Source organism: Pelobates fuscus, chromosome 3 (genome assembly GCF_036172605.1).
Source record: "Pelobates fuscus isolate aPelFus1 chromosome 3, aPelFus1.pri, whole genome shotgun sequence".
In the NCBI taxonomy this organism is placed as follows: domain Eukaryota; kingdom Metazoa; phylum Chordata; class Amphibia; order Anura; family Pelobatidae; genus Pelobates; species Pelobates fuscus.
In genome coordinates, this window is record NC_086319.1 from 369,504,961 (window position 1) to 369,530,164 (window position 25,204).

General features: G+C 39.4%; 1 protein-coding gene across 3 annotated transcripts in view; it reads right to left on the reverse strand.

Moving 5' to 3' along the window:
* The window catches only part of VPS13C (vacuolar protein sorting 13 homolog C), a 168,624-nt gene that overhangs the window by 105,758 nt on the left and 37,662 nt on the right, over nt 1-25,204 (reverse strand). For all 3 annotated transcript variants that reach the window (XM_063449388.1, XM_063449387.1, XM_063449389.1), the window contains 12 exons: nt 18,999-19,056; nt 17,447-17,574; nt 15,896-16,002; nt 13,890-14,061; nt 11,861-11,923; nt 11,269-11,407; nt 9,561-9,655; nt 8,902-9,044; nt 7,977-8,169; nt 7,351-7,465; nt 5,146-5,282; nt 1,991-2,117 (listed from right to left, as the gene is read on the reverse strand). In XM_063449388.1, coding sequence (XP_063305458.1) covers nt 1,991-2,117; nt 5,146-5,282; nt 7,351-7,465; nt 7,977-8,169; nt 8,902-9,044; nt 9,561-9,655; nt 11,269-11,407; nt 11,861-11,923; nt 13,890-14,061; nt 15,896-16,002; nt 17,447-17,574; nt 18,999-19,056 — 1,477 coding nt within the window. The remainder of the gene's footprint in view (nt 1-1,990; nt 2,118-5,145; nt 5,283-7,350; nt 7,466-7,976; nt 8,170-8,901; nt 9,045-9,560; nt 9,656-11,268; nt 11,408-11,860; nt 11,924-13,889; nt 14,062-15,895; nt 16,003-17,446; nt 17,575-18,998; nt 19,057-25,204) is intronic.

Here is a 25,204-nt window from a genome sequence, read left to right on the forward strand (position 1 = left end):
TCTGAAAAACGGGGGTCAAGTTTGTACATATCGGGGGGCGGGGCCTGACAGCCAAGATGGCCGGACGCACTTGCTCATAGCTCCGGTGGCAGCGGGCACAATCTAAACCCTAACCGTGATTTCCCACGCCAGGTGCAAGCTGATACGGGGGGCTGACCAGCAATCGAAGAGACACCAACTGGTGCCCAAATCTTAAAGTACTGCCTGCAGAAACCGGAGCGGTCCGCAACATGACAAGCAGAGGAGCTGCGGGAGAGACAGCCGCTCTCTCACGACCACACCACAACTCCAGCACGGGCCCGTGTCTCCCCCCCCCCCCCCCCTTTGGACCGGTGGGGGTTATCCCGGTCCCCACCAACCCCAGGCACACTGCTAAGCGAGCTCCAGCGCCGCGCTACAGCCTGAGCGACACGACCAGAAGGCCACACAAAATGGCGTCCGTGTTCGAGCGGTAGAAGCCCGCGCTCACACAGCATAGCACCCAGAGTATTAACCCGGTGGAGCACTATATGGAGCAACTTGACAGAATCTTCCAAAGGTTCTGGAAACGAATGGAGGACCGCAGCAGTCAGGAGCAGTCTAATCCTGAGGTAGTGGTACAAGAGATCGAAGAGGGGAGATGGGGGGGGGTCTCCATGCAACAAACCCCATAGAGCAGGCAACAATAACCGCCCTAAACGCCTTCCCAGGCCGAAGGCCGCAAGGAGAAAGCATCCACGGCACCGACCACACTGCCGGAAGCATGACCGCCGCTAGCGGCAAGACACCCAAGCATTCCATGGCGCCCGACAGAAGGAAGTCCCGGCCTCAACGAGACACAGAGTCTGTGGACCGCAGGTGCTGGCCTTCATACCGACCTGGGGCTGGATGGCGGCCCTTATATACCCACACCCCACTGCCCTTCTGTGGACAATCCCAGCCCAAGGAGCCACTGTACCCAGCAGAGGTATCGGCTGACTGTTGACTCACTATCCCAAAGTCCCGCTAAACAACGCTCCCGGCTGAGAGCCTTTTGGGACACAACCTGAAGGGTCCAAGATTACGTTCCATGTTGAACCCCTACCTGGCAGACACTCTTTTTGACATAATGTAATTCAGTCTGGCTGTGGGAAATTGGTGGATAATTTAGCATGTTATTAACCGGATCTTAAGATGCATAGCTTGTTTATCAGTCTAAATTTGCTTGATTTCATCAATACTAATTCACAGTACATAGAGTACACAATCATATCGCCTACTTTGTCATTCGGATTGTACAGTGTACATCTCACCCTATTATTTGTTATGCATTATTATTTGGTATAGCTTATTGTGACTAGTCAGGCTAGTAAGATTTATTTACATTTCTTAACTCCCGTGACATGTTAGAAAGATTAAGCCTATTTATAACATGCAAATTAAGCTTTTATGTTCAACCTGAACGCATGCATGTCCTATTCAACTTGTCAGCCAACTTGTAACTTCTATAACATGTGAGGAGCTTAAACCTGTCTATAACCTGCATATTAAGCTTACCTACGCAAACCTGCATGCACACATGTCCCCCTCATCTTATCACCCAACTTTTCAAATCTGTGACATGTGAGGGAGTATAAACCTGTTTATAATATGTTTTCGTTAAACAACATAAAAACAAAAATGAGGCATTACTATACCGGAAATGTAAACCAATGTTAATGCTGTATTAACCCTATATTGTATACCACTCGTACATTTCCCTTTCTTTATTCTGTAACCCACCTCGCATGCCTTAATAAAAGAAAGATTGACAAAAAAAAAAAGTTTGTACATATCCTTCAAATTGCAAGCATGTTTTATGGACTTATAATAAAGGTTTAATTGTTTTATTTTGCTACTTCTGATGTGAAATTCATTTTCATAACTCAACGAAACATAGTTGAAGGATTGAAATCTCAGGTCACATGTTCGCACAGGCCAAATAGACCACCATAAAATTAACAACAACAACAACAACAAATCTCGTCAATACCTGGTCTTCCAAACAGCATTTGTATATTTTTTATTTTTATATCGAACTTGTCATACGCTTTACTCATCAACTCTTCTAGAGATGAAACACTACCCGCCTGTTGGTTTGCTTGGTTAATGCTGTTAAGCTGTAAAAGAAAACATGATTTAGAGAATACTAGTTCACCTTGCATCACCTTAATGGCTTGTAGCGTATATGGACACACTCCAAACAATATAGTGCAGGGGTAGTCATCAACCTTTTAATACCTACCGCCCACTTTTATATTTGTTGCCACAGTAAGTAATATAGCGCAATTTTTATTTTGAAACTACAGACATGGACTGCATCAGTAGCACATCCCAACAGCAGCCCTGCTCCCACCTTATTGTGCTTCATAAATGCCAATACTGTTGAGTATTGTTATTTGTAGGTCATGAGACGTGTATTCAATACTGGCATAAACCGTTAATCTCGTGTATTTTGTGAAACCTTGCTGTCTAAACTCTGCCCCGTGTTGCTCACTTTTTTTCCTGTGCAAATGAATAGCTTAAAGCAGAAGAAAAGAGGATTGGTTTCAAAACAAGGCTTGGTACAGTTCATGTGAGGAACATCTATTAAGGAATGCCAATTTGCGATGTACAGGATTTTCCTGCGGCGGATATGCCAAAACACTTAATTTATTGATAAATAGCATGCAAATTCGGAAATCAGATTTCCACAAATGCTGCCAAGAGGAAGTGGAGAAAGTATTTGGGCTGTTGAACATCAAGGAGGAAAAACTACAGATTTGCACGCAATGCCGTCATACTCAAAGGACTTCTAATCAACGAAAAATAACTCTCCCAAAGCTTTTTAAACGTTACATTTTCCTCATCAATCCCATTAATTGCTCGGCTTCGAGAACAATTGCCACACCATGATAACATAGTAAATTGGATATATAAAGGAGCATATTAAAACAAATTTATTTGGAGACATCCAGACTCCAGTTATAGTGAAAGTACCAGTTATACAATGCCAAAGAAAACGGTTAATAGGAACCAAAACATTGACTCACTTTTATGGTCCTGGCATTTGAAATCATTACACAAAGCACTATTTTATTCAGTCAAGAACCATAGTGATCTTGCCAAGAATGTGCATTTAGAATTAATCGTCAGTCTTGTAAATTTACCAAAGACTGCGTGTGTTTAGAAAAGTATCATGCTCTGATGAAATCCTTTACAAAGTCCAAATCTCCTAAAGAGTATGCTACTACAGACTATGAGAATCTGACAATAGTAAAGAGGAAAATGGGATTGTGGGCACACCTGGAGCATGCATTTCTCAGCAATGGAGCTGCCATATAGACCAACATGTTTTACAATACACAGATTAAAGGAAAGTGCACACAGAAATACAGTTATATATTTTATAAAAGGCTATTTAAAATCGCCTATCTCAGAAAACAAATATTGCGATTCAGTTCCAATATTGTGTTAAGCAAGGGGCTTGACAAATTTGTTTTAAAATCTAGGACCCAGCTAAAAAAGTCAGAAGCCAGGTTTATTTTTTTTTTATTTTTTTTTTTTAAACTAACAAAGCTTTATTTTTAGCAACAAAAATACAATTCTTAAATTGACACTATAGTCACCAGAACCACTAATCCCTGATGTAGTGGTTCTGGTATCTATAGCCTGTCCCTTCAGGCTTATCAACGTAAGCACTGCCTTTTCAGAAAAAAGGCAGTGTTTACATTGCTGCCTAGTAACACTGCAAGTGGCAATCAAAAAGCTACTAGAAGTGATTCCTAGTCCAGTGGGCAACACCTATGTTCAGCGTCTCCAAGCTCAGCATAGAGGCGCGGAATGTTCCCTATAGAGATGCAATGATTCAATGCATCTCAATGAGGAGATGCTGATTAGTGCATGCGCAATAGCCGCCCAATGCTTTCCTATGAGAAAGCATTGGCTTGGCTGAGATCATTAAGGGGCCAGCCACGACACAGCAAAAAAAAAAAAAAAAGTAGTAAAAATCACCTGTCAAAAGTGATCAGAGTGGGGCCGGTCACCTAAACAGACACAGACAGAGTGTGTATGTCAGTGACAGACACACACACTCACTCTCTAACGTACTCAAAAATTATAATTTAAAAAAATATATTTTGATTGAAATCCACCGAGCCTCCCTACACCTGTGGGAGAGGTGGAATGGATTAGCTTTCCATTTAATGCCATTTAATGATGCCAAGGGCATCCCTGCAGGACTCTGCATGAGTATAGCACAGATGACAGCTCCCACCCTAGCTACACGGTGTTGACCGGCTTCATTCTGCACCACCAGCTGGCCAGCTCCTCTCTTCCACAGCCGGCCAGTCTCCTACATTTTACCTGCCACTTGCACTGAATGGGTCGACAAGCCCTAGGTGCCAGGACAAAATTCCTAGTTCCTGGGATTTATCGAGCCCTGTGTTAAGCCAACAATATCGGGGTGCTGTGAAGTAGTGGTAGGGTGAACACCATTTGGCCATATGGTGTAACTGAAGCCCCATATTTGTTTGCCGAGATAGGAGATTGTAAGTAGCTTTATAGAATATAAAAAACTGTATTTTTATGTGTGCGCTGTTCCTTAATCTGTATATTGTATCAATCTGACGATGAGAGCATAAACTGGCCAACATTACTCTGGAAATGAAAACTCATTACTACAAATTATGAATGCTAAGATGGGGGGATGTGGGGGGGAAGGGAAATGGACACACTTACAAGGCAGATTCTTATACATTGGTAATGGTGTGATGGGCTCTTATCCTAAACCCCTATCCAAACTATTGAAGCAAATGCCCTCTCACAAAAATCTATGGAAGATCCCATACCAATTAGTGAGGTACATGTGCAGGAAATGAGAAGCACAGACGGCAGATGGGTCTGTGGCTGCAGACATTTCTACAAATAACGTATGCACAGATCGTATCTAGAGACGGTGCCTGGTTATACTCAGTGCTGTGTCATTGCTCTCGGCTCCCAGTTCATTTCATGAGGACATTGCAGCTCGGCTGCAAAATTACATCATTACTTATACACTTAATCAGAAAATAGCATTTAGGGAATACGAGTGCATATAATGACTTCTATATATGCTTCATTTAGATAGGTTAATGTGGTCGTAAAACATACATATCATTAATTCCCTACCTGAAAGCTACCAAAGTCCACGATTATCAGGTTGGTTTTCTCGTGATAGAATCCGGATTCTGGAAGCAGCAGGTAAGACGGCTGCAGATTTATCCTTAAATCTAGAACTTTTCTGGTTTCAATGATGTGGTTAAGTCCTACAAAGAATGAATAATTAAATGATAGATTAAACGCAGTATATGCCTGGGTATAGATCACTAGCTGAATCTATCCACATACACCTTAATCAGACTGGGAAAAGGTTTCCTGGACTCACATCAATTGCCTAGAGTAACGGTAGGCAGTTACAGATGTTGTGGACTACATCTCCCACAATGCTCTTAGAGCCACAATGCTGGCAAAGCATCATGCCGAAGGGTGCCTAGACCTGGCCTAGAGGTTACAGCTTCAAGCAACATATATTTCCTCCAAATTAAATATTAGGTACCAAATAGTCAAACAAGCAATGCTGGATTATTAGTAATTGGTTTAGGAAGTAAAGCAACACTCGAGACACCTAAACAACTTTGCCAATGTGTTTTGGTGAATAGTTCATGGCCCTGCAGTCTCCAAGCAAAATTCTTGGCAATTTAGGAGCTAGATCACTTTATTTAGACAGCTTTAGTCACACAGCTGGGTCACACAGCCTTCCTGAAAAGAATGGTTTCATTGTCTACCAGATCTTACAGCACGGGGTGTTTACTGCGTAAGTTCTCATCTCCTGCTCTGTTAATTGGAGAGAGACAATAGGCTCATGCAGGGTTTAGCAAGTAAATCAAGGAAATAAGACATTCTAAATTAAGCACACTGTGCAGTATGGGAAGCTGAAAAATGTAGACTTTTTAGGAAGTGTGTAGCCAGGACTGCATACACAGAAAAAGTGATTTGACTCCTAAATGGCAGAGAATTGAGCAGTGTGAATGCAGGAGTATGTTCTATACACCATAACTGCTTCATTAAGCTAAAGTTGTATGTTCTATACACCATAACTGATTCATTAAGCTGCTATGGTGCTTCAATTATCTCTTTAATGGATGAAAGGAGACTGCTAAAAACTAGATAAGTAGGATGGGCACACAATGTTAAAAGAAGCCATTCAATGAGACTACTGATGCCACAGAATAAAAATAAGCAAATGAACAGTGCTTTTTCTATTGGAAAACATTTTTCTGACTGTAAATGGCCTGGGATTGGATAGAAATTACCAATCATTGGGAAAACCATTACAGCACGCTGTAGCGGTTATTGTTCCAGGAGAGCAATGTTACTCCTGTATGTACGTAATCAAACTATTTGCTAACGGTTTGGCCACTTATCTGGGGTCCACTGGGTACCGGTCAACTTATCTGTAAAAGTCTCTACATTAACCTTAGCCAGGCAATAGAATGCTTCATACAGGTAGAAGTAGTCAAAATTTTAGCAAATTGTTTGACTATCAGGGCACTTTTGGTACTAGATTAGGGGAATCTATTTTGGAAGAAACACAATTCTGTTGAATTCGGACCAATCGACTATTTCCCCCCAAAACATTAAATCCGACACACCACAAACTAATCCTAAGGCAGTCATACCACTTAGTGGCCAGTTGCTTCTGTATATAATTGCATGCTGGCAAAACTAGTAGCCAGTTGGCAAATTGTTAAAGATGGTCTCAAAGGGTCATTTAACCAAGAGACATGCCCTCAAACATTGCATGGCGAAGGGGGACATGTAGGATGTATAAAACCATTGCAATAATTTTAGGAGGTTATTGACCCTTACAAGGTTTTTTTTGTTTGTTTGTTTTTTATCTATTTAATGTCGCAACTGGTAGGCATGCATTGGCCATGTGCCACATGATAAGCCCTTGCACTGCTACGGTGTCAGGGGAAGCCAACTTTTAGGATTGGGATCAAATTGAGCTGGCACATAGCCTAACGTCAGAGGTCCCAAACAAAATTTTCAACTCAGAAATCTGAAAGAGCAAACAAATGCACAAGTCTACTTGGCACCGTAACCACTACAGAATACTGTAGTGGTTATGGTGCTTTGCATTTCCTTAAAGGCTCAGTCAAAATGTTCACTCAAAGTTTTTTTTGGTCATTTCCATTTAGTTTGTTGTAGAAATGTTGTTTAAAAAAACAAAAACAAAAAACTGACTGACTGACAAAGAATAGTTTTATTCTAAAAGCAAAAAAAATCGTGAAAGAACCTCTTTCAGAAAAGTCCAAAGCAATGGATCGTTACCTGCAGCTGTTTTTTCTTTGATCTCCTCGAGTTTCATTAACGTTGCAGAGGTTAACTGCTCCAAATCCATTCCTTTGTTTGTCTGGAAAAATTCTGCTAAAGCATTGATAGTTATCTGTTACAGAAGATAGAGAGACATGAGTTTAATGTACTGGTGAATAGATGTTTTAAAAAAAAAAAAAATATTTTAAGGCTTTAACTACTGACCTGGAGATTTTGTAATGGAAAATACTTAAATATTGAACAAAACACAGTCTCTCCCAAAAGTGAACATTTGTTAAAAACTACATTTCAAATGAAAACTGTGTACCTACACCAGATTTTCTGTTTTCCTGAATGATTAACCTGGTGCAGGGGTCAGCAACTTTCAGCACTCCAGATGTTGTGGACTACATCTCCCATAATGCTCTCATAGCCATAATGTTGAAAGTTGCCTACCCCTGACCTGGTACATGCAGTCTAACTGTGTGCAGGTACAGTTACACGGGACCTCTGTGTAACCTATGCCAAGTCTGAATGAAATCCATGGTGCATGGAGCCAAACGTACATTTAACGCATAATGGAGCTTAAGAAGGTCAAACAAATAAAAACAAACACAAACAAATCAAACATTGGCTCTACTTACTGCATCATATATCATTTCTACAGGTTGAGATTGCAAGATTAGGACCTGGTCACTTGTACTGTTTTCTGGGTTTGTCTCAAAAACGATTTCAAGAAGTGAAGACTTGTTACTTCCAATGGACGTTACAAGAGAAGGGACAACCGTTTTCTGACACAGACCAGTTACATACCAGTGCTCCAACTTGGCTTCTACTCTGCAAGTCAAACACAGAAATACAACATTCTATAATTGCTAGCCCAGAAACAGGCATTACGCAATCGGTGCATTATAAAGAATGAAAAGAAACAACTCCTACAGAAGGTACCATAACCGAATCAAACAAAAAAATAATGAGCAAGGTGTGGTGCACTAACCAGTAGAGCTCACCGGATGTGATGCCATGACAGAGAGCTTGATTACAAATATTTTAAAAGACAAACCCTTCCATAACACAGGTAGATACAATAAACGCTTATTTGAAAAGGCATTTTTCCAAAAAAAAATTAATAAAAACACATTTCAAAAACTGTCACTTTTCTGGATTTTCAATATTATGTTTATTTTTCCCTATATTAAACAAATATTAACATTAAAGGAAATCTATACCTCTTTATAATGCAACTAGATGCCGCCATTTGGCTCCCTGTCTGTCATTGTTAGAAGCTACCCAACAGCCAGCATAGAGAAACAGTATAGAGAAAAAGAAAATGAAACAAAGTTTCTATTTCTCTTCCTCATCTTCGATGTGTGCCCGGGCTTCGCCTCATCTGAACTGGATTGTGATGTAATTTGCTTACTTATTAATGTAGTTGGAAAATAAAATGGCGCATCTCGTGGAAAAAGGTTAACACAGGTTATAGGCAGGATTCAATGGTGTCAATTACATAGAAGCGATAGCCCCCGTTGAGTAAAACCAGGACAGAGCAGATTAGCATAATAAACTTACTTGAGGGCCTTTGCTCCTGGTCTCTGGTAGACTTTGGTGCCCAGACCAATAATTTGCACGTTCAAGGTTTCTGGAGTGTGTGTGTCTTCTCGAATTGTTATGGATGTGCTGAGGAGCTTGAGGCCCAGAACGTGAGCTACATACTAGAAGATAAAGTAAAAAGCTTGACGGAATGAATGAGCAAGCAAGTAATTCAAATAAACAATATCCAAATAAACAGGCCACCAATCAAATAATCCGCTCCCTGTTGCAACATGAACCATCGTACAGAGTAAAAGACTTTCACGTTGTATTTTGACACCTATTAACAGGACACGTCCGGGTGCAACATGCTTTACCAGAAAATAATTTATGTATACATCAGGTCTTGCAGGCGATCATCACCACATCATAAATGAAAGATTTTGATCAAAATATGAGGTTATTTTATCAAACATTAAATCAAAACTCACTACAGATTCGTGGAAGAAAATAGTTATTTAAATACATTTTTCACTTTTTTCCCCCTTTGTAGAAAGTGGTTATGACTTAATATGCAAGCATCACATGAACAGATACCTTGCTGCAGTATATCTTTGCATTAGGAGTAATCACAAATAACAGGATGAATAGAATTCACAAACATATTACAATCAAGCATCCAACATCTTTCCACTCACCGTTTTAGGCAAGGTAAGATTGTAAGAGCTCTCGCTGTAACCAATTGCAGTAAAAAGCTTTGCTCTCTCCTCCGGTGTCAGAAGGTCGTCAATTTCTGCAAAACAGGAATGGTGCAACCAGCATTAGAACAAAATCCTTGTATTTAGAAAAGAGGGTAAACCCGATGTGATAACACATCTCAATAACCCAAACATGCCTATATGTTTCAGCCCTTTTGACATAATCAGTATGTTCAGAAGAAGTAAATTCTTGCCAATTTCAAACTGCCAAATATAGCCAGATATTGAGTAACTAGCTGTTTAAATCCTAATTACTGCTAAAATTAAAAATGTGTAATGAAACCTTTTTTTTAATAAAAATTTGATATTTTATCATAAATTGATATAAAAACCTCAAAGGGGCACTCCAGGCACCCAGACCACTTCTGCCCATTGGAGTGGTCTGGGTGCCAACTCCCACTACTCTTAACCCTGCAAGTGTAATTATTGCAGTTTTTATATAAACTGCAATAATTACCTTGCAGGGTTAACTCCACCTCTAGTGGCTGTCTTCTAGACAGCCACTAGAAGGCACTTCCTGGTTTCAAGCACAGGAAACCTGTGCTAGAGCGTCGCTGGACGTCATAACGCTGTGTGAAGACCTCCAGCGTCACTCATTTCCCCATAGGAAAGCATTGAAAATAATTTTCAATGCTTTCCTATGGGGAGCGCTATTGCGCATGCGCGCATTGCCGCGCATACGCATTAGGTCTCCCCGGCCGGTGGGCGGGATCAGTCTCCCCACCGGCCGACTCAATCAGAGGGAGGAGCGGCGCGGAGGAAGAAGCAGCAACGTGGGACATCGTCGCTGCCTCAGGTAAGTTACTGAAGGGGTTTTCACCCCTTCAGCAACGGGGAGTGGGAGGTGGGAGGGAGAAGGGACCTGCAGTGCCAGGAAAACGGATTGTTTTCCTGGCACTGGAGTTTCCCTTTAACCCTTTCAAGACGAGGGTTTAACTAAATCCTATGACATAGAAACATAGATGATATGGAGAGGATTAATAGTATGAATTACACATATAATATTTGGGTCTCTAGAAGCTTAAAGGGACACTATAGTCAGGAGAACAACTACAGCTTATTGTATTTGTTCTGGTAAATATAGTCAGTCCCTGCAGGCTTTTTGAAGTAAACACTATTTTCTAAGAAAATGCAGCCTAGAGACACCTCCAGTGAGCACTCCTCAGATGGCTGCTGGAGGTGCTTCCCGGGGCACATTCAGTGTCATCTCTATGAGGAGATGTTGATAGCCCAGGGTGGTGTTTGGCTCTGTCCCGAGACAGCCTCCTTGGCTGGGATCATGAGAATTGACGCTCTCAGCCAATATAATGCTTTCCTATGGGAAAGCACTGTGATTGGCTGAGAACATCACTTCTGATGATGTCAGCCAAGGAGGCAGATTGGAGACAGAGTCATCACCAGCACACTGGAATAAAGGTAAGATTTTACTATATATTAGGAGGGGGGCAAGGGAAGCCGGGGGGGGAGGAGTAGATAGCGTTTTTAACACTATAGAGTCAGGAATACAAGTTTGTGTTCCTGAGCCTATAATGTGCCATTCCTCAAACTTTGTTGATCACCCTAAAATGTCCTAGAAATTAAAGGTAGAGAAAATGGTATTACAGGGAGGGAATATAATTGTTCTATGAGAAGCCTAGACATTATTTACTTTCAGGAACAGAGAGTTCAGAGTCTTCTTTCTTAGTTGCCTCCTTCCTTCCCCAGAGACCCCCAAACCAGCCTCCACTTTTTTTCTCTCCTCCTTGAGTGGATTTTTTGGCCAGCAGCTTTTGTCCTGATCTTATTACCTAAAAAAAAAAAAAAAATCAACAGTCAATGGGTTAGATGTTCTTTTATTAACCGTAATCTCGGTTATAAAATGGTTTAAGGTAAGAAAAAAAAAAACACCTCACCTAGAAACTCCTAGCATTAGAACCACTACAATAATCAGCAATGGTTATAGTATATAGGTATTAAAAAAATAAAAAGTTACATTAACATATTTACTAGTATCACATAGGTGGAAATAAAATTAATAAAGTTCCCTAGGTTTATCCAAGCGTAATAATAGATTATACATACACCACATACAAATAGGGTTAGACTTAAGTAACTATATTAATATATATTAAATCTATATAGCTAGATCTCCAGAATATTTTTTTTTTAAATAGTGTAGTAACACATTCATTTAAAAGCTGCGACTCACAAGATCTCACAGCCTAAAAAGCAATTTTCATCTTTTTAGAGAACAGGTTTACCTCTGCTTGAGCTTGCTGTCTGGCCAAAACTATATTAAAAACATCAAGGTCTTTCTCTAGAACCTAAAAAAAAAGAAAAAGAAAAAATATAATTAAGAATCAAATATTTCAATATGTTAATAAAAGTAAAGGAATGTGATAAAGTAACTATTTATTTGGGAAATGACAGAGCAAACATGACCCAAATGACCCTAGATGGTTTAAAAGTGAAGCAGATTGTGAACTACCTGGGGAAAAAATAATACAAATCAGAGGAGTTACATCTCATAATTTTGTCGAGATATCAGATAATAGATGTAAAAAAAATAGACAAGATTTGGAGTCCAAGCACTCAAGAAGACAGTACTATCATCATGTACCAACAATAACAAGATGTTTAAAAACACATGGATTTCAAGATCAGAGACAACATGGGTTTACTTCAGGGAGATCATGCCAAACTAATCTTATTGATTTTTTTGATTGGGTAACTAAAATTATAGATCAGGGTGGTGCAGTAGACATTGCTTACCTAGATTTGACACTGTTGCACATAGAATGCTTATCAATAAACTGCAATCTTTAAGTTTGGATTCCAATATTGTTGAGTGGGTAAGGCAGTGGCTGAATGACAGGCAACAGAGGGTTGTAGTCAATGGAGAATATTCGAAGCTTGGGCTTGTCACCAGTGGGGTACCACCTCAGGGATCTGTACTTGGACCCATTCTCTTTAATATTTTTATTAGTGATATTGTAGAAGGTCTTGATGGTAAGGTGTGTCTTTTGCTGATGATACTAAGATATGTAACAGGGTTGATGTTCCAGGAGGGAAAAGCCAAATGGCTAATGATTTAGGTAAACTAGAAAAATGGTCATTTAATGTGGATAACGCATCTTGGATGTAAAAACCCAAGGGCAGAGTACAGAATATTTGATAGAGTCCTAACCTCAACATCTGAGGAAAGGGATTTAGGGGTGATTATTTCTGATGACTTAAAGGTAGGCAGACAATGTAATAGAGCAGCAGGAAATGCTAGCAGAATGCTTGGTTGTATAGGGAGAGGTATTAGCAGTAGAAAGAGGGAAGTGCTCATGCCATTGTACAGAACACTGGTGAGACCTCACTTGGAGTATTGTACGCAGTACTGGAGACCGTATCTCCAGAAGGATATTGATACCTTAGAGAGAGTTCAGAGAAGGGCTACTAAACTGGTTCGTGGATTGCAGGATAAAACTTACAAGGATAGGTTAAAGGATCTTAACATGTATAGCTTGGAGGAAAGACGAGACAGGGGGGATATGATAGAAACATTGAAATACATAAAGGGAAGCAACACAGTAAAGGAGGAGACTATATTTAAAAGAAGAAAAACTACCACAACAAGAGGACATAGTCTTAAATTAGAGGGGCAAATGTTTAAAAATAATATCAGGAAGTATTACTTTACTGAGAGGGCAGTGGATGCATGGAATAGCCTTCCAGCTGAAGTGGTAGAGGTTAACACAGTGAAGGAGTTTAAGCATGCGTGGGATAGGCATAAGGCTATCCTAACTATAAGATAAGGCCAGGGACTAATGAAAGTATTTAGAAAATTGGGCAGACTAGATGGGCCGAATGGTTCTTATCTGCCGTCACATTCTATGTTTACATAGAGTTGCTGTTTCAACCCTTCGACCAAAGAATAAAACCATGTAAATTCTTGATGTGAAATTAAAGGTGAATCAGTGTTTTTTCCTGGGTTACTTTATTAAAATAAAACATACAAACAATTAGACAACTTTTACTTCTGATAGCCATCAACACTGAGGTGCAAGGAAAAAAAAAAAAAAAAACCCTACTGCAATGAGTCTTAGATGAGGAGCAAATCTATAATTTCAATGTTTCCAATTAATTTACAATATGTCTGACAATACGCTGTATCCAGTGATAACTGGGTCTTTTTTTATTTTACTTATGTCATCTACCTGAAGAACAACAAAGGGGTAGATGGGACTTGATGACCACAGTTACACAACATGCTAAAACTGGCCAATCAAATATTGCACAAACCTGCAGCTCCTTGATCAGTTCCTCGGAGGGCTTGCTTTGAGTCAGTTTGTTTTTGTAGACATTTTTGTAGGATTTCAGATTTTGTCTGTGTTGCTTTATGCTCTTCCAGCACCACATTTGGGTTTTTTTTCTCACTTGAACCTCAAGGATCCCATTTATGGCATACAACCACCTACATCCAAAAGAAAACCAACCACGAAGCATCAACAGCCACCAGATATCTTAATTTAATGTTCATTTTTTATGTTAATACAAACTCAAAAACAGAATAAAAAAATAAATAAAAAAAATTATATATATATATAATTTTAAGGGAGGACTGTCAATATTAAAAGAAGATCTAAACATTTTGCATCTAAAAGTTATGGAAGCCATCTTGCAGACATTCTTTACATTAATCACCCATTCCAGATGTATATTCGTGGATCTCCACAGCAAGAAACCATATAGGCTAAAGGTGACTTCACACTTTTCTCTAAAGTATGAGGTAAGTTTCTGATTGTTTGCGTTCCTTGCCATTTAAAGCAGTCTTATATTGTTTACACTGGATTAACAAAAACTCTAGCACCTATTTGTACCTTTATAAAAAAATAAAAAATGGCAATTTGTTTTTTGCGGAGACATGGTAAAAAAAAAAAAAAAAAAGCGAACAAATATTCAAATTAGAAAAAATAAAGTGCAAAACAGAATATCAAAATACAAAAGGTGCAGAACTACAAAACATACAAAAATAAAACACTATCAACCAATTGAAATTGGTGGACCAAAATGGATACCGTATTTTTCGCTCCATAAGACGCACCTCACCATAAGACGCACCTAGTTTTTAGAGGAAGAAACCCAGAAAAAAAATATTCTGAACAAACTGTCCCATAGTGTTTCTTACTATGGGACAGTTTGTACAGAATATTTTTTTCTCCCCTGTCCCATAGTGTCCCCCCCTCCCATAGTCTTCACCCACCCCCTCCCCATAGTCTTCACCCACCCCCTCCCCATAGACTTCATCCACCCCCTCCCCATAGACTTCATCCACCCCCTCCCCATAGACTTCATCCACCCCCTCCCCATAGACTTCATCCACCCCTCCCCATAGTCTTCATCCACCCCCTCCCCATAGTCTTCATCCCCCCCATCCCCATAGTCTTCATCCACCCCCTCCCCATAGTCTTCATCCACCCCCTCCCCATAGTCTTCATCCACCCCCTCCCCATAGTCTTCATCCACCCCCTCCCCATAGTCTTCATCCACCCCTCCCCATAGTCTTCATCCACCCCCTCCCCATAGTCTTCATCCTCCCCCTCCCCATAGACTTCATCCACCCCCTCCCCATAGACTTCATCCACCTCCTCCCCATAGACTTCATCCACCCCCTCCCCATAGACTTCATCCACCCCCTACCCATAGACTTCATCCCCCCCATAGACTTCATCCCCCCATAGACTTCATCCACCCCCTCCCCATAGACTTCATCCACCCCATAGACTTCATCCCCCCATAGACTTCATCGCCCCCCCCCATAGACTTCATCGCCCCCCCCATAGACTTCATCCCCCGCCCATAGACTTCATCCCCCCCATAGACTTCATTCCCCCCCCTCCCCCATAGACTTCATCCCCCTCCCCATATTCTTCTCTCCCATACTGTCCCCCTCCCCTTGTCCCATAATTACTTACCTGTCTTGCAGCGTTGGTCGGCAGCACAGGGCGCACCGCGGTAGTGGAACTTGAATTTCATGTTCCGGTTTCCGGCGGGACTGAAAGGAAGTGCGCACTCAGCTTGTGCACACTTCCTTTCAGTCCCGCCGGAAACCGGAACATGAAATTCAAGTTCCACTACCGCGGTGCGCCCTGTGCTGCCGGCCAACGCTGCAAGACAGGTAAGTAAAGCTTCATATTCGCTCCATAAGACGCACAGACATTTCCCCTCACTTTTGAGGGGGAAAAAAAGTGCGTCTTATGGAGCGAAAAATACGGTATTTACAGCTGACTGAAAATGCAAAAATATACCATTTTGTTTTGTTTTGAAGCAGGGGCACATCCGGTCTGTATTTCCTGTATGGAGCATTCCTAACCATGTAATCAATGGACTCCAAAAGGTCAATCATACTCAAATACTAGGAAAGAGAGAGGAGGGAAAGTCAATAAGTATTGTAAAATAGGGTAATATGGTAACAACAAAAACTGGTCTCTATTTGGAATAGGTAAACATCACATATTAACATTACGCAGTAGGCACCAAAACAACTTAAGTTTACTATAAGATAATTGCAGTGAGACTACAGGGACCTAATCTATACACTCAAACTGCTTCATTAAATTAAATTGTTTTGGTGCTTATAGTGTCCCTTTAAGGATAGTAGGAAGAAGGTACTTAGGGACCCAGAATCCTCCATAGCAGAAAGTCTGGGTGTAAAGAAAATAATTTTGTTAGGTTATTACCCTGTATTAATAAGGGAAGTCATTTATGTTAGAGATGAGAGAGCTAGGCTTTTCTTTATACAAATATTTGCACTAACAGGCAATTTCAAACACAATCTGAGTGAAGTGTATTCATTACATAAAATAAATCTGCACGTTTTCTAAGGAACCACAGCTGTGATAAATAAACCTCCTAAAATCATTATATACTGCCTGGAAACAGGACACCCAGCGTGGATCCTGGATTGCAGCTAGCAAAAAGCTGGGGCAACAAATATTAGAAAAAGAAAGGAGAGGATATCAAAAACATGGGAGGGTATGGCACCAATGAAGAATTTAGAATACAGTGAGACCTCAGTTTACAAACGCCTCGGTTAACATAATTTTCGGTTTACAAATGAAAATCCATTGAAAATGCCTCGGTTTACAAATTTGTTTCGCAATACAAAGCAAGTTTCCCCAGGACGCATTGCACCTGGGAGGTTTATAGCACCGCCCCTACATGCTGGAGCCTGTGGGTAGCATGTGGCGTCGAGTGTGGTGGTGTTGGAGGTGTTGGAGCGGCTTTTGCATCGAGTTTTGGAGCCATTCTTGAGATTTTTGCAGTTGTTTTGGGACTTTATGGTGCGTTTCTCAAGCTGTGGAAAGGTAGGGAGCTGAGCTTTGTCGTTTGCATGCCTTTTATTGTGTGTTCTGCATTGTGGGTTGGTTTCCATGCCAGCTCATTTTGACTGTTTTCTGACCTCCGGAACGGATTAATTGGTTTTCAATGCATTCCTATGGGAAACCGCGTTTCGGTTTACACATTTTTCGCAATAAGTAACGTCCCGGAGAACGCATTAAATTCGTAAACCGAGGTCCCACTGTACTTTCATAGTAAGTTGTCAATAATGAGCCATGTCACCCTAAGAGAAAACAATTCAACCACAACAAACCGTAATAAACGGAGTTACTTTGGAAAAATAGTCATCGAGTACATACTGCTGAAAAGCTTGACTGTAGTGTGAGGATTGGACATGCAAACTTGATTGAGGGCAATGGCAAAGGCCATGGAAGTCCTTGACCACCCTCATAATTTCAATATACCTACCTGTAATATGACACTAAATTGTGAAATGTGTGGTTGGATGGCAATCATACCTGTGGCTTTGTCAGTTCTACTGCAACATGTTGAATCTCCATGTTCCAATCCAACTTTGGAGTGTTTAACTCTATTTCAGCGTTGGGGTTCATATAAAGTTTTGCTGATGCAGACACCGGTTTGAAGACTAAAGAGAAAAATAAATGTATGATAAACATAATCAACTTTTACACAACATAGATCAGCATAAAAAAACCTGCATGGACTGAACCAAAAGCAAAAAAACAAACAAACACATTTAACATTTTAATGTTCTTTGTTTAGCACAGATAATCAGCATACAAATAGTAAGATATGGCACAGTTAAAGCCAAGGGAGTATATTCAAAGCAAGGTCTGGTTACCAGTGGGGTACCTCAGGGATCTGTACTCTTTAATATTTGTATTAGTGATATTGCAAAAGGTCCTGGTGGTAAGGTATGTCTGTTTGCTGATGATACTAAGATATGTAACAGGGTTGATGTTCCAGGAGGGATAAGCCAAATGGCTAATGATTTAGGTAAACTAGAAAAATGGTCAGAGTTGTGGGAACTGACATTTAATGTGGATAAGTGCAAGATAATGCACCTTGGATGTAAAAACCCAGGGGCAGAGTATAGGATATTTGATACCCTACTAATCTCAACATCTGAGGAAAGGGATTTAGGGGTGATTATTTCTGATGACTTAAAGATAGACAGACAATGTAATAGAGCAGCAGGAAATGCTAGCAGAATATTTGGTTGTATGGGGAGAGGTATTAGCAGTAGAAAGAGGGAAGTGCTCATGCCATTGTACAGAACACCGGTGAGACCTCACTTGGAGTATTGTACGCAGTACTGGAGACCGTATCTTCAGAAGGATATTGATACCTTAGAGAGAGTTCAGAGAAGGGCTACTAAACTGGTTCATGGATTGCAGGATAAAACTTACAAGGAAAGGTTAAAGGATCTTAATATGATTATCTTGGAGGAAAGACGAGACGGGTGGATAGGATAGTAACATTTAAATACACAAAGAGAATCAACACAGTAAAGGAGTAGAGTATATTTACATGCCTGGAAAAGCCTTTCAAATGAAGTGGTAGAGGTTACAACAGTGAGGGAGTTTGGGTATGTGTGGGATAGGCATCCAAGATATAAGGTAAGGCAAGGGACTAATACAAGTATTTAGAAAATAGGGCAGACTAGATGGGCCAAATGGTTCTCATCTGCCATCACATTCTATGTTTCTATAGCATATTGAAGTGTGGAATTTTTCCAATGTGATATATAACTAAAATAAATAAATAGAAGAACAGTTGGGAGATGAAACATCCCATCTCCCTGCATTATATCCCCACACTTGATTTAATGAAACGTTGTTGAAGAATTCTCTGCTCCTTCAATCATTGGTCAATGGAGAAAGAAGTATAAGGTACAGTTGCAGATAATTCACCCAAATGCTTGATATCAAAGAACAAAACCATATACTAACTTAAATTTATAAAATTGCAGTGTTGCAGAAAACTAATTTGGCGGGGATAATATCACAGAATAAAACAATCCTCACAATAAATCTGAAAACGACTTACTGTACTGGTAATCTTTGTGCTTCCTGTTGCTAGATATGATTCCTTTTTTCATATCCTCCTAAACACAAAAGCAAGGAACCTCAGTGCTCATTACAATTACTGTCACCGTAATTTACTCTCATCAGCCCTGACAAAGTTAAAACCTTTATTTTTTTTCTTTCTATTACTTAAAGTTTAATTCTTGAATATCATCTCGATAAAGTTCAGCTGTGGACAGTAATTATGTGCTCTTTAAATAAACACATCCTGCAGCCATCAGTAGTTACAGAATGTATCAAAGGAACAGTTAGCGGACAATTACAATAAAAGATAATATATTAAGGCATGTTGTGACACAAGTCTACATTATCTCCAGAAACAATAATAAAAATCAATAGGATATGTAGATTTATCCATTACACTGGCGTTAAATGAAATTCGCTGTGGGCACAGTTTGATGAATTCAGCAAGTAAAAAAAATCTCTTTTAAAATGTATCCTGTATAAGAGATGATCTATCAAATCTATATAACCAGGATGGGGGGGAGTGACAAGATACCCGACCAGTTTCAGATTTGTAAGAAACTGAAAATTTCAATCTAAGTTATGGTAATTGTTTAATTGACTTGCACTAAAGAAACAAAAAATACATTAAAATTAAAAGCAGCATTCAATTTAGGCTTTATTTTTTTATTTATTTTTGTAACCTTGCAGCAAACGCACACAAACACTCCATTGTTTTTATAAAACAATAAACCTTGATTATCTGCCAATAGGAAATTAGGCCTCAAAACACAATACATTCTCATATTTGACGTCCGTAGAGTCAGAACAAATAGATGACTTGCGTGGCACCAATACTGGGTGGAGATAAATTAAGTAAGGAATATGAGGAAGAAGATGATTTATTACATTTTTTTTTTTATTTTTTTTAAGAATATAATATAAAGGTGAAGATTAGGCTAGAAATACAGGTCTCCATTTCTTGGAAAACCTACTTCAAGAACAAAATAATCCTTAACAATCAATGTGTTAGAGATTCTTCGGTAGCGGACAAGATCATAAAAATACTAGATAAATAAAATCAAAAGTTTCATGGAAGACAGAAGATAATCTGTCAGTAAGTAGGGTAATTCTATGTTTATCTCCATAACCACAGGAAGCACTTGGTGACAAATTTCTCAAGTCAATATTAGCCGTCGATCGGACAGATACAAGCAGAGCATAGGGGAAAGTCAGCATGTAAACGTTACAAATGTAAACGTTATATCTTATAAGGCCTAGACTTGGTCAACAATTTGTTTTATATATTGAATGGTTAGAGCAGGACTAATGTCACTGACTTAGAACCGGGAAACCACTGTGCAAATTCCAACCAGACCATCTTACCAGTTGGATAAGACAAACGATACATATATCAACATGGAATGAAAAGCATGTTTGAGCTGGCCCCTTTTTTTAAAATGCTTTCCAACTTTGAAATATGAAATTCTTTGTTCTTCCATCAACCAACAAATCTCTTCCACCACTGCAGTGCAAAAGACACCAAAGCAAATGTACCATTTCGGTACACACACATTGCTCAATGCATCGGTTACAATAAAAGTTTGTTATGCTGGATGTTTGTTTTTGTTTTTGTAATTTTCAATGTATTTATTTTTATTGATAGTTTCACTCTATAAGCCCACCATTTATGTCCCTCCCACCTGAACCTGTTTTTTCTCCAAAGCGCTGCTGATGTTATGACTTGGCATTGAGGGTTTAAATGTTAAACTCACAAAGGTAGGAGGGTCCATCTAATATAACGATAACCTCTCAGAAATGCATGCAAGATAAATAGTTGAAAACTATAGTGCAACACTGTAAAGTGACAAAGAAACTGCTCTATTGTAACACACTTACAGGATAAATGCTGTATGCATGTAGGACATTATGCAGTGACGTTTGTGGACACTACAATATATCCCTGAAGAAGTCTCTTATGAGCAAAAACGCGTAGGGTTTGTGCTTCACTGTTACCCAATTTTATGCCACTTTCACCCATTCTTTGAGATAAAGAAGATCATGTTTGGGAATCACCCCTTCACTTTAACCATTGATCCGGTTTCTTCAGAGATCCATTTGTGTGGCTTTTAACTACTTTTTATCTTGTAAGTGTGTTACAGAAAAGTAGTTTGTTAATTACCTTACAGTGTTGTACTATGGTTTAACACTATTTCTCTTGCATTTCTTTTCTCAGACCTTTTTCACCAGGTGATACTACTTAAAAACACGTTTTATACTTTCAGCTTCTATGTATGTTATGTTTCTATGTGTACCGCTTTACAAATTCCCTTTTCTTTTGGTTTAAATGATTTTCATTTTGTACGCTATAAGGAAGAGCGTTAGCCAGAGTGCTAATGCAGTTTCATGTATGCCTACGCAGAGACAAATGCAATCAGAAAGCAATGTTATATATTCAAGTGCAAAGAGATTAGTATGCATAACTAAACAGGATTTTTTTCGGATAATCATTTACAGTTAATTAGACCTTGTTTTCCAGTGCATGGGTTCTGAAAAACCTTGTGGTTGAACCGAAGTGGTGTAAGGCCTAAGTAGGTAATACATGAAAAACTCTAGTAATAGGTAGCTTAGATAGAAATGAAGAGCACATTAGGTAAGCAACAATGTTTATGCCTAACAGAAGAAAGTCAAACAGCTATCTAACTCATTCTGACTATTCCAATGCAAGTGTCTGAATAAGCTTATTGGTTGCCGCACATTAAGAGCGAATCAAAGGGGATGATATGTGGGAATGTATATCATTCAGTGAAATATGTGGGGATGGGGATTATAGCATGTGTGTTTTGTGGCACTATTGAATAAAAAAAAACAAGCGGGAACAAGTCACAGAAGCCTGGCGCCATATCAGGAAACCGCAATCATAGCAGGCGTTTGTAAATGGTATTGGTGTGTATGCTAATGTCTCCTTAGTCGTGTCAAATTCCATTTTTTTCAGGTTTGTTAAATTGGTTGTGCAAAAGCATTCATTTATCCATTACATCGATACTCAAGAACCTGACACACAGAAAACCTCCAATAACTACAGATTTGCATCCGACCACATATTCTATTGTATTTGTCGTGTTTTTTTATTTTTTTTATCCTTTTATTTCTTTTACATTGCTTAATATTATTGTACAATGTGCAAAGAAACTTCCCCTTGTGAATCCTGGACCAGAGGAATTAGATTTTTCTTTTCCTTTTATTTGGACTGCAGACATGTGTTCCACATTATCAGTTCTTTATTAGTTATAATTACAAATGTGTGTGTTAAAGTAGTAAACGGATCACCAAATGCGTACATTTAAAAGTTTTCCTTTGATCCAGTATGTGAGAAAAGAACACTTGTGATGCCTTGTAAAAAAAAAATATCAAAAATAAAATTTAAAAAAATAAAAATCACAAAAAACGTGAGAACATGTGTAAGGATCCTATTCATTGGCACATTTGTTTCTCCGTATAAACAGGTGATTAGCAAGGCTCGTCTCAAATCAACATTTTAATATTCTATTAACATATAATTTATCTATCATTTACAACTGAGCAAACCTATTGGAGACATGGAAAAAGGGGGAAACCAGAAAAAGGAAACTGTGCAACATTTCTCGAAATATTCAAGGAGGCTTCTAATTTAAACTCATTTATCTTTGTTACATGCATGGGAAAAACCCTATAAGCTGGTTACAATGACCAAACACAAAAGGTCTACAGAAACAAGAAGAACTGCATAAACAACTATTATAATAAGTAAAGTTATACATTAACCCAAACTGATAACAGGGACATAAGGCCAATATGCAGAGCAATAAAGCACATATTACATTGGACTGGGATCATCCTGGTACAGAGTGCTCATTAAGAGAATGGCATTAGTGTGCAAATCTACATAACACAGTCTGCTGGGAATTAGAGTGGGCTACTCGAAGGGTAGGGAACAAGTGGACTGTGAGAAAGATAAATTTAAAGTGCATTTCTGCGTAGCAACACAAACAGCCACCGCACTTAGTTATGCAGTCATCTCATCTGGTACTAGAAAAAACTGGCTGAGCAAGACCGCACAAGAACTACATTAACACAGCAAACAGCCAGGTGCACAGCACGCCTCTATCATTCTATAGAGATCTGTAAAGCACCATACACATATACATTTTAATATCAACACGCTATTCAACAGAGAATAAAGAAAAATATTATACTATGTAAAGGCTGTGCAGAAACTAGAAAAATGCCTGGAATTAAAGGCAAACTCCAAGCAGCGGAATCATTATTGCCAATGGTGCAAGGAGGCTACGTGATATTTCTACCTTTTATTTTGTCAAAAGCAACATTCCAAGTTGCCCTGACATATGAGAAATGCCATGGACAGCCATTTATGATGGAGTGCATCACTCATGATACCACGATAGGACTAGGTGAGGGACTAGTTAACAGTCAGATATGAAGGGAGGTTGGGAACACCGGTATTATAAGGCGTTTTGGTCAACTCTGCTAAGCTTAATTTGGCTGTTATTCTGTCCCCCCCAGATAGACGCAAGCTTCACTTGAGGGGCTGCAAGCATAGCATCTTGGCACCATAGCTGCTACAATAAACTGTAGTAGTTATGGTATTTGGAGCGTACCTTTGACCAGGGAATTGCATGTTTGAAGACCAAATAGAAGAGTTGGAAAATAATTTTTTTACCAGCTTAGAGTGTAAGCTTGTTTGTGCAGGGCCCGTATTATCTCTTGTTCCTGTAAGTCACGTCTTGAGAGTTGCACTTTTTTTTATGGCCTATAAACCCATTACACAGCACTGCAGAGTGCAGAGAGTTCTATGAAGTGAGTTCTATGAAGAATTTTAATATGTTGGCCTTAACATTGCTAAACTTTTAAAATCCACATCTACAAATACCGGTAGTAGGGATGTGTAATATGTTACCGTTTGCAATGTATACATTATAACAGTAAGTGGTTACTTCATTATATAGCCAGGCATACATTAAAATAAAATTGCAAAAAATAATGTAAAAAAAAATAAAATAAAAAAAAAGATCTAATCTAAACATTACACATTTGCAGACTGATGAGAATAACCCAGAAGCTGTACTTTGGAACAGCAAGACTATCTTAGAGTTTTAGTTTAAAGGAACACTCCAAAAACCATAACCAAGACAGCGGGCCCCATCCCATTGTAAGTAGACTGTCTGTTTTTGACCAGTTTGACTGCTAACCCGGTGTGCTCTGCGCTCTGCTCCCCATATCCACTTGTAACACCTGAGGGGTGGAAACTCCAATCAGGAGCTTCTATTAGCTGGTTGGCTGAGAGTGATCAGCTGCTGCTCTCAGCCAATGATCTAGCTCTGCACTGCTGAGCTTAGCTAAGGAGTGCTAACAATCTCCTGCATAGGAACTTGCAGCTCTCTGGTTTTAGTAGTGAAGGTGAAACCCAGGTAAAATTTCAAAACGGTGTAAAATGGTTTGACTGCTTATAACGGGGGAGTTAGGCTGCTCCTTACAACATATCCACTACCGTTATGGTGATAGGAGGCAAACAGGCAGAAAGTCCCAAAGAGAAATACTGTATAGCGGAAAGGACAGACAGAAAAAATTACTTGCGTAACAAAATTCTAAAATAATAAAATGTTTTTTAAAAGATGAAAAATTCAAAATTCAAAATTGCCACTCAGCATAACCATCAATCTAACCAACACATGTGTCTCTAACAGTATGTGGGTGTCGGGAATGTCCCTTCAAAGAAGCACACTAAAATGTAAACGAGCATTTGTCAGAGCAGCATGCATAAAGCATGCAGACTGCATATTTCTTAATATAATGTACTGATGGAACACTCCAAGCATCATAACCATTACAGCACACCGAGAGGGGGTAGGGAGCTTGTTATAGCACTTGAACTATTCCTTTAGAAGACATGTTCTTTACATTTATTATTCCATATTTTTGCCAAACAGCAGTCCATTTGCAAGCAGAAAAGGGTGGTGGCAAACCTATCAACGGAAACTAAATAATGCCTTTCTAGTTTGTGTCTTACATTGCTCACATGAGAGAAATGGGATATATGGAAATGCCCAGGGCAGACGAAACGTTTAGTGCTGCAACTGCAGCAAAACAAAAACGGAGTTGAAAACCCACAATTCAGAAGAGCAACATAATCCAGGGAGTAGTTTGCAGGGGTGATAATATCTCTAA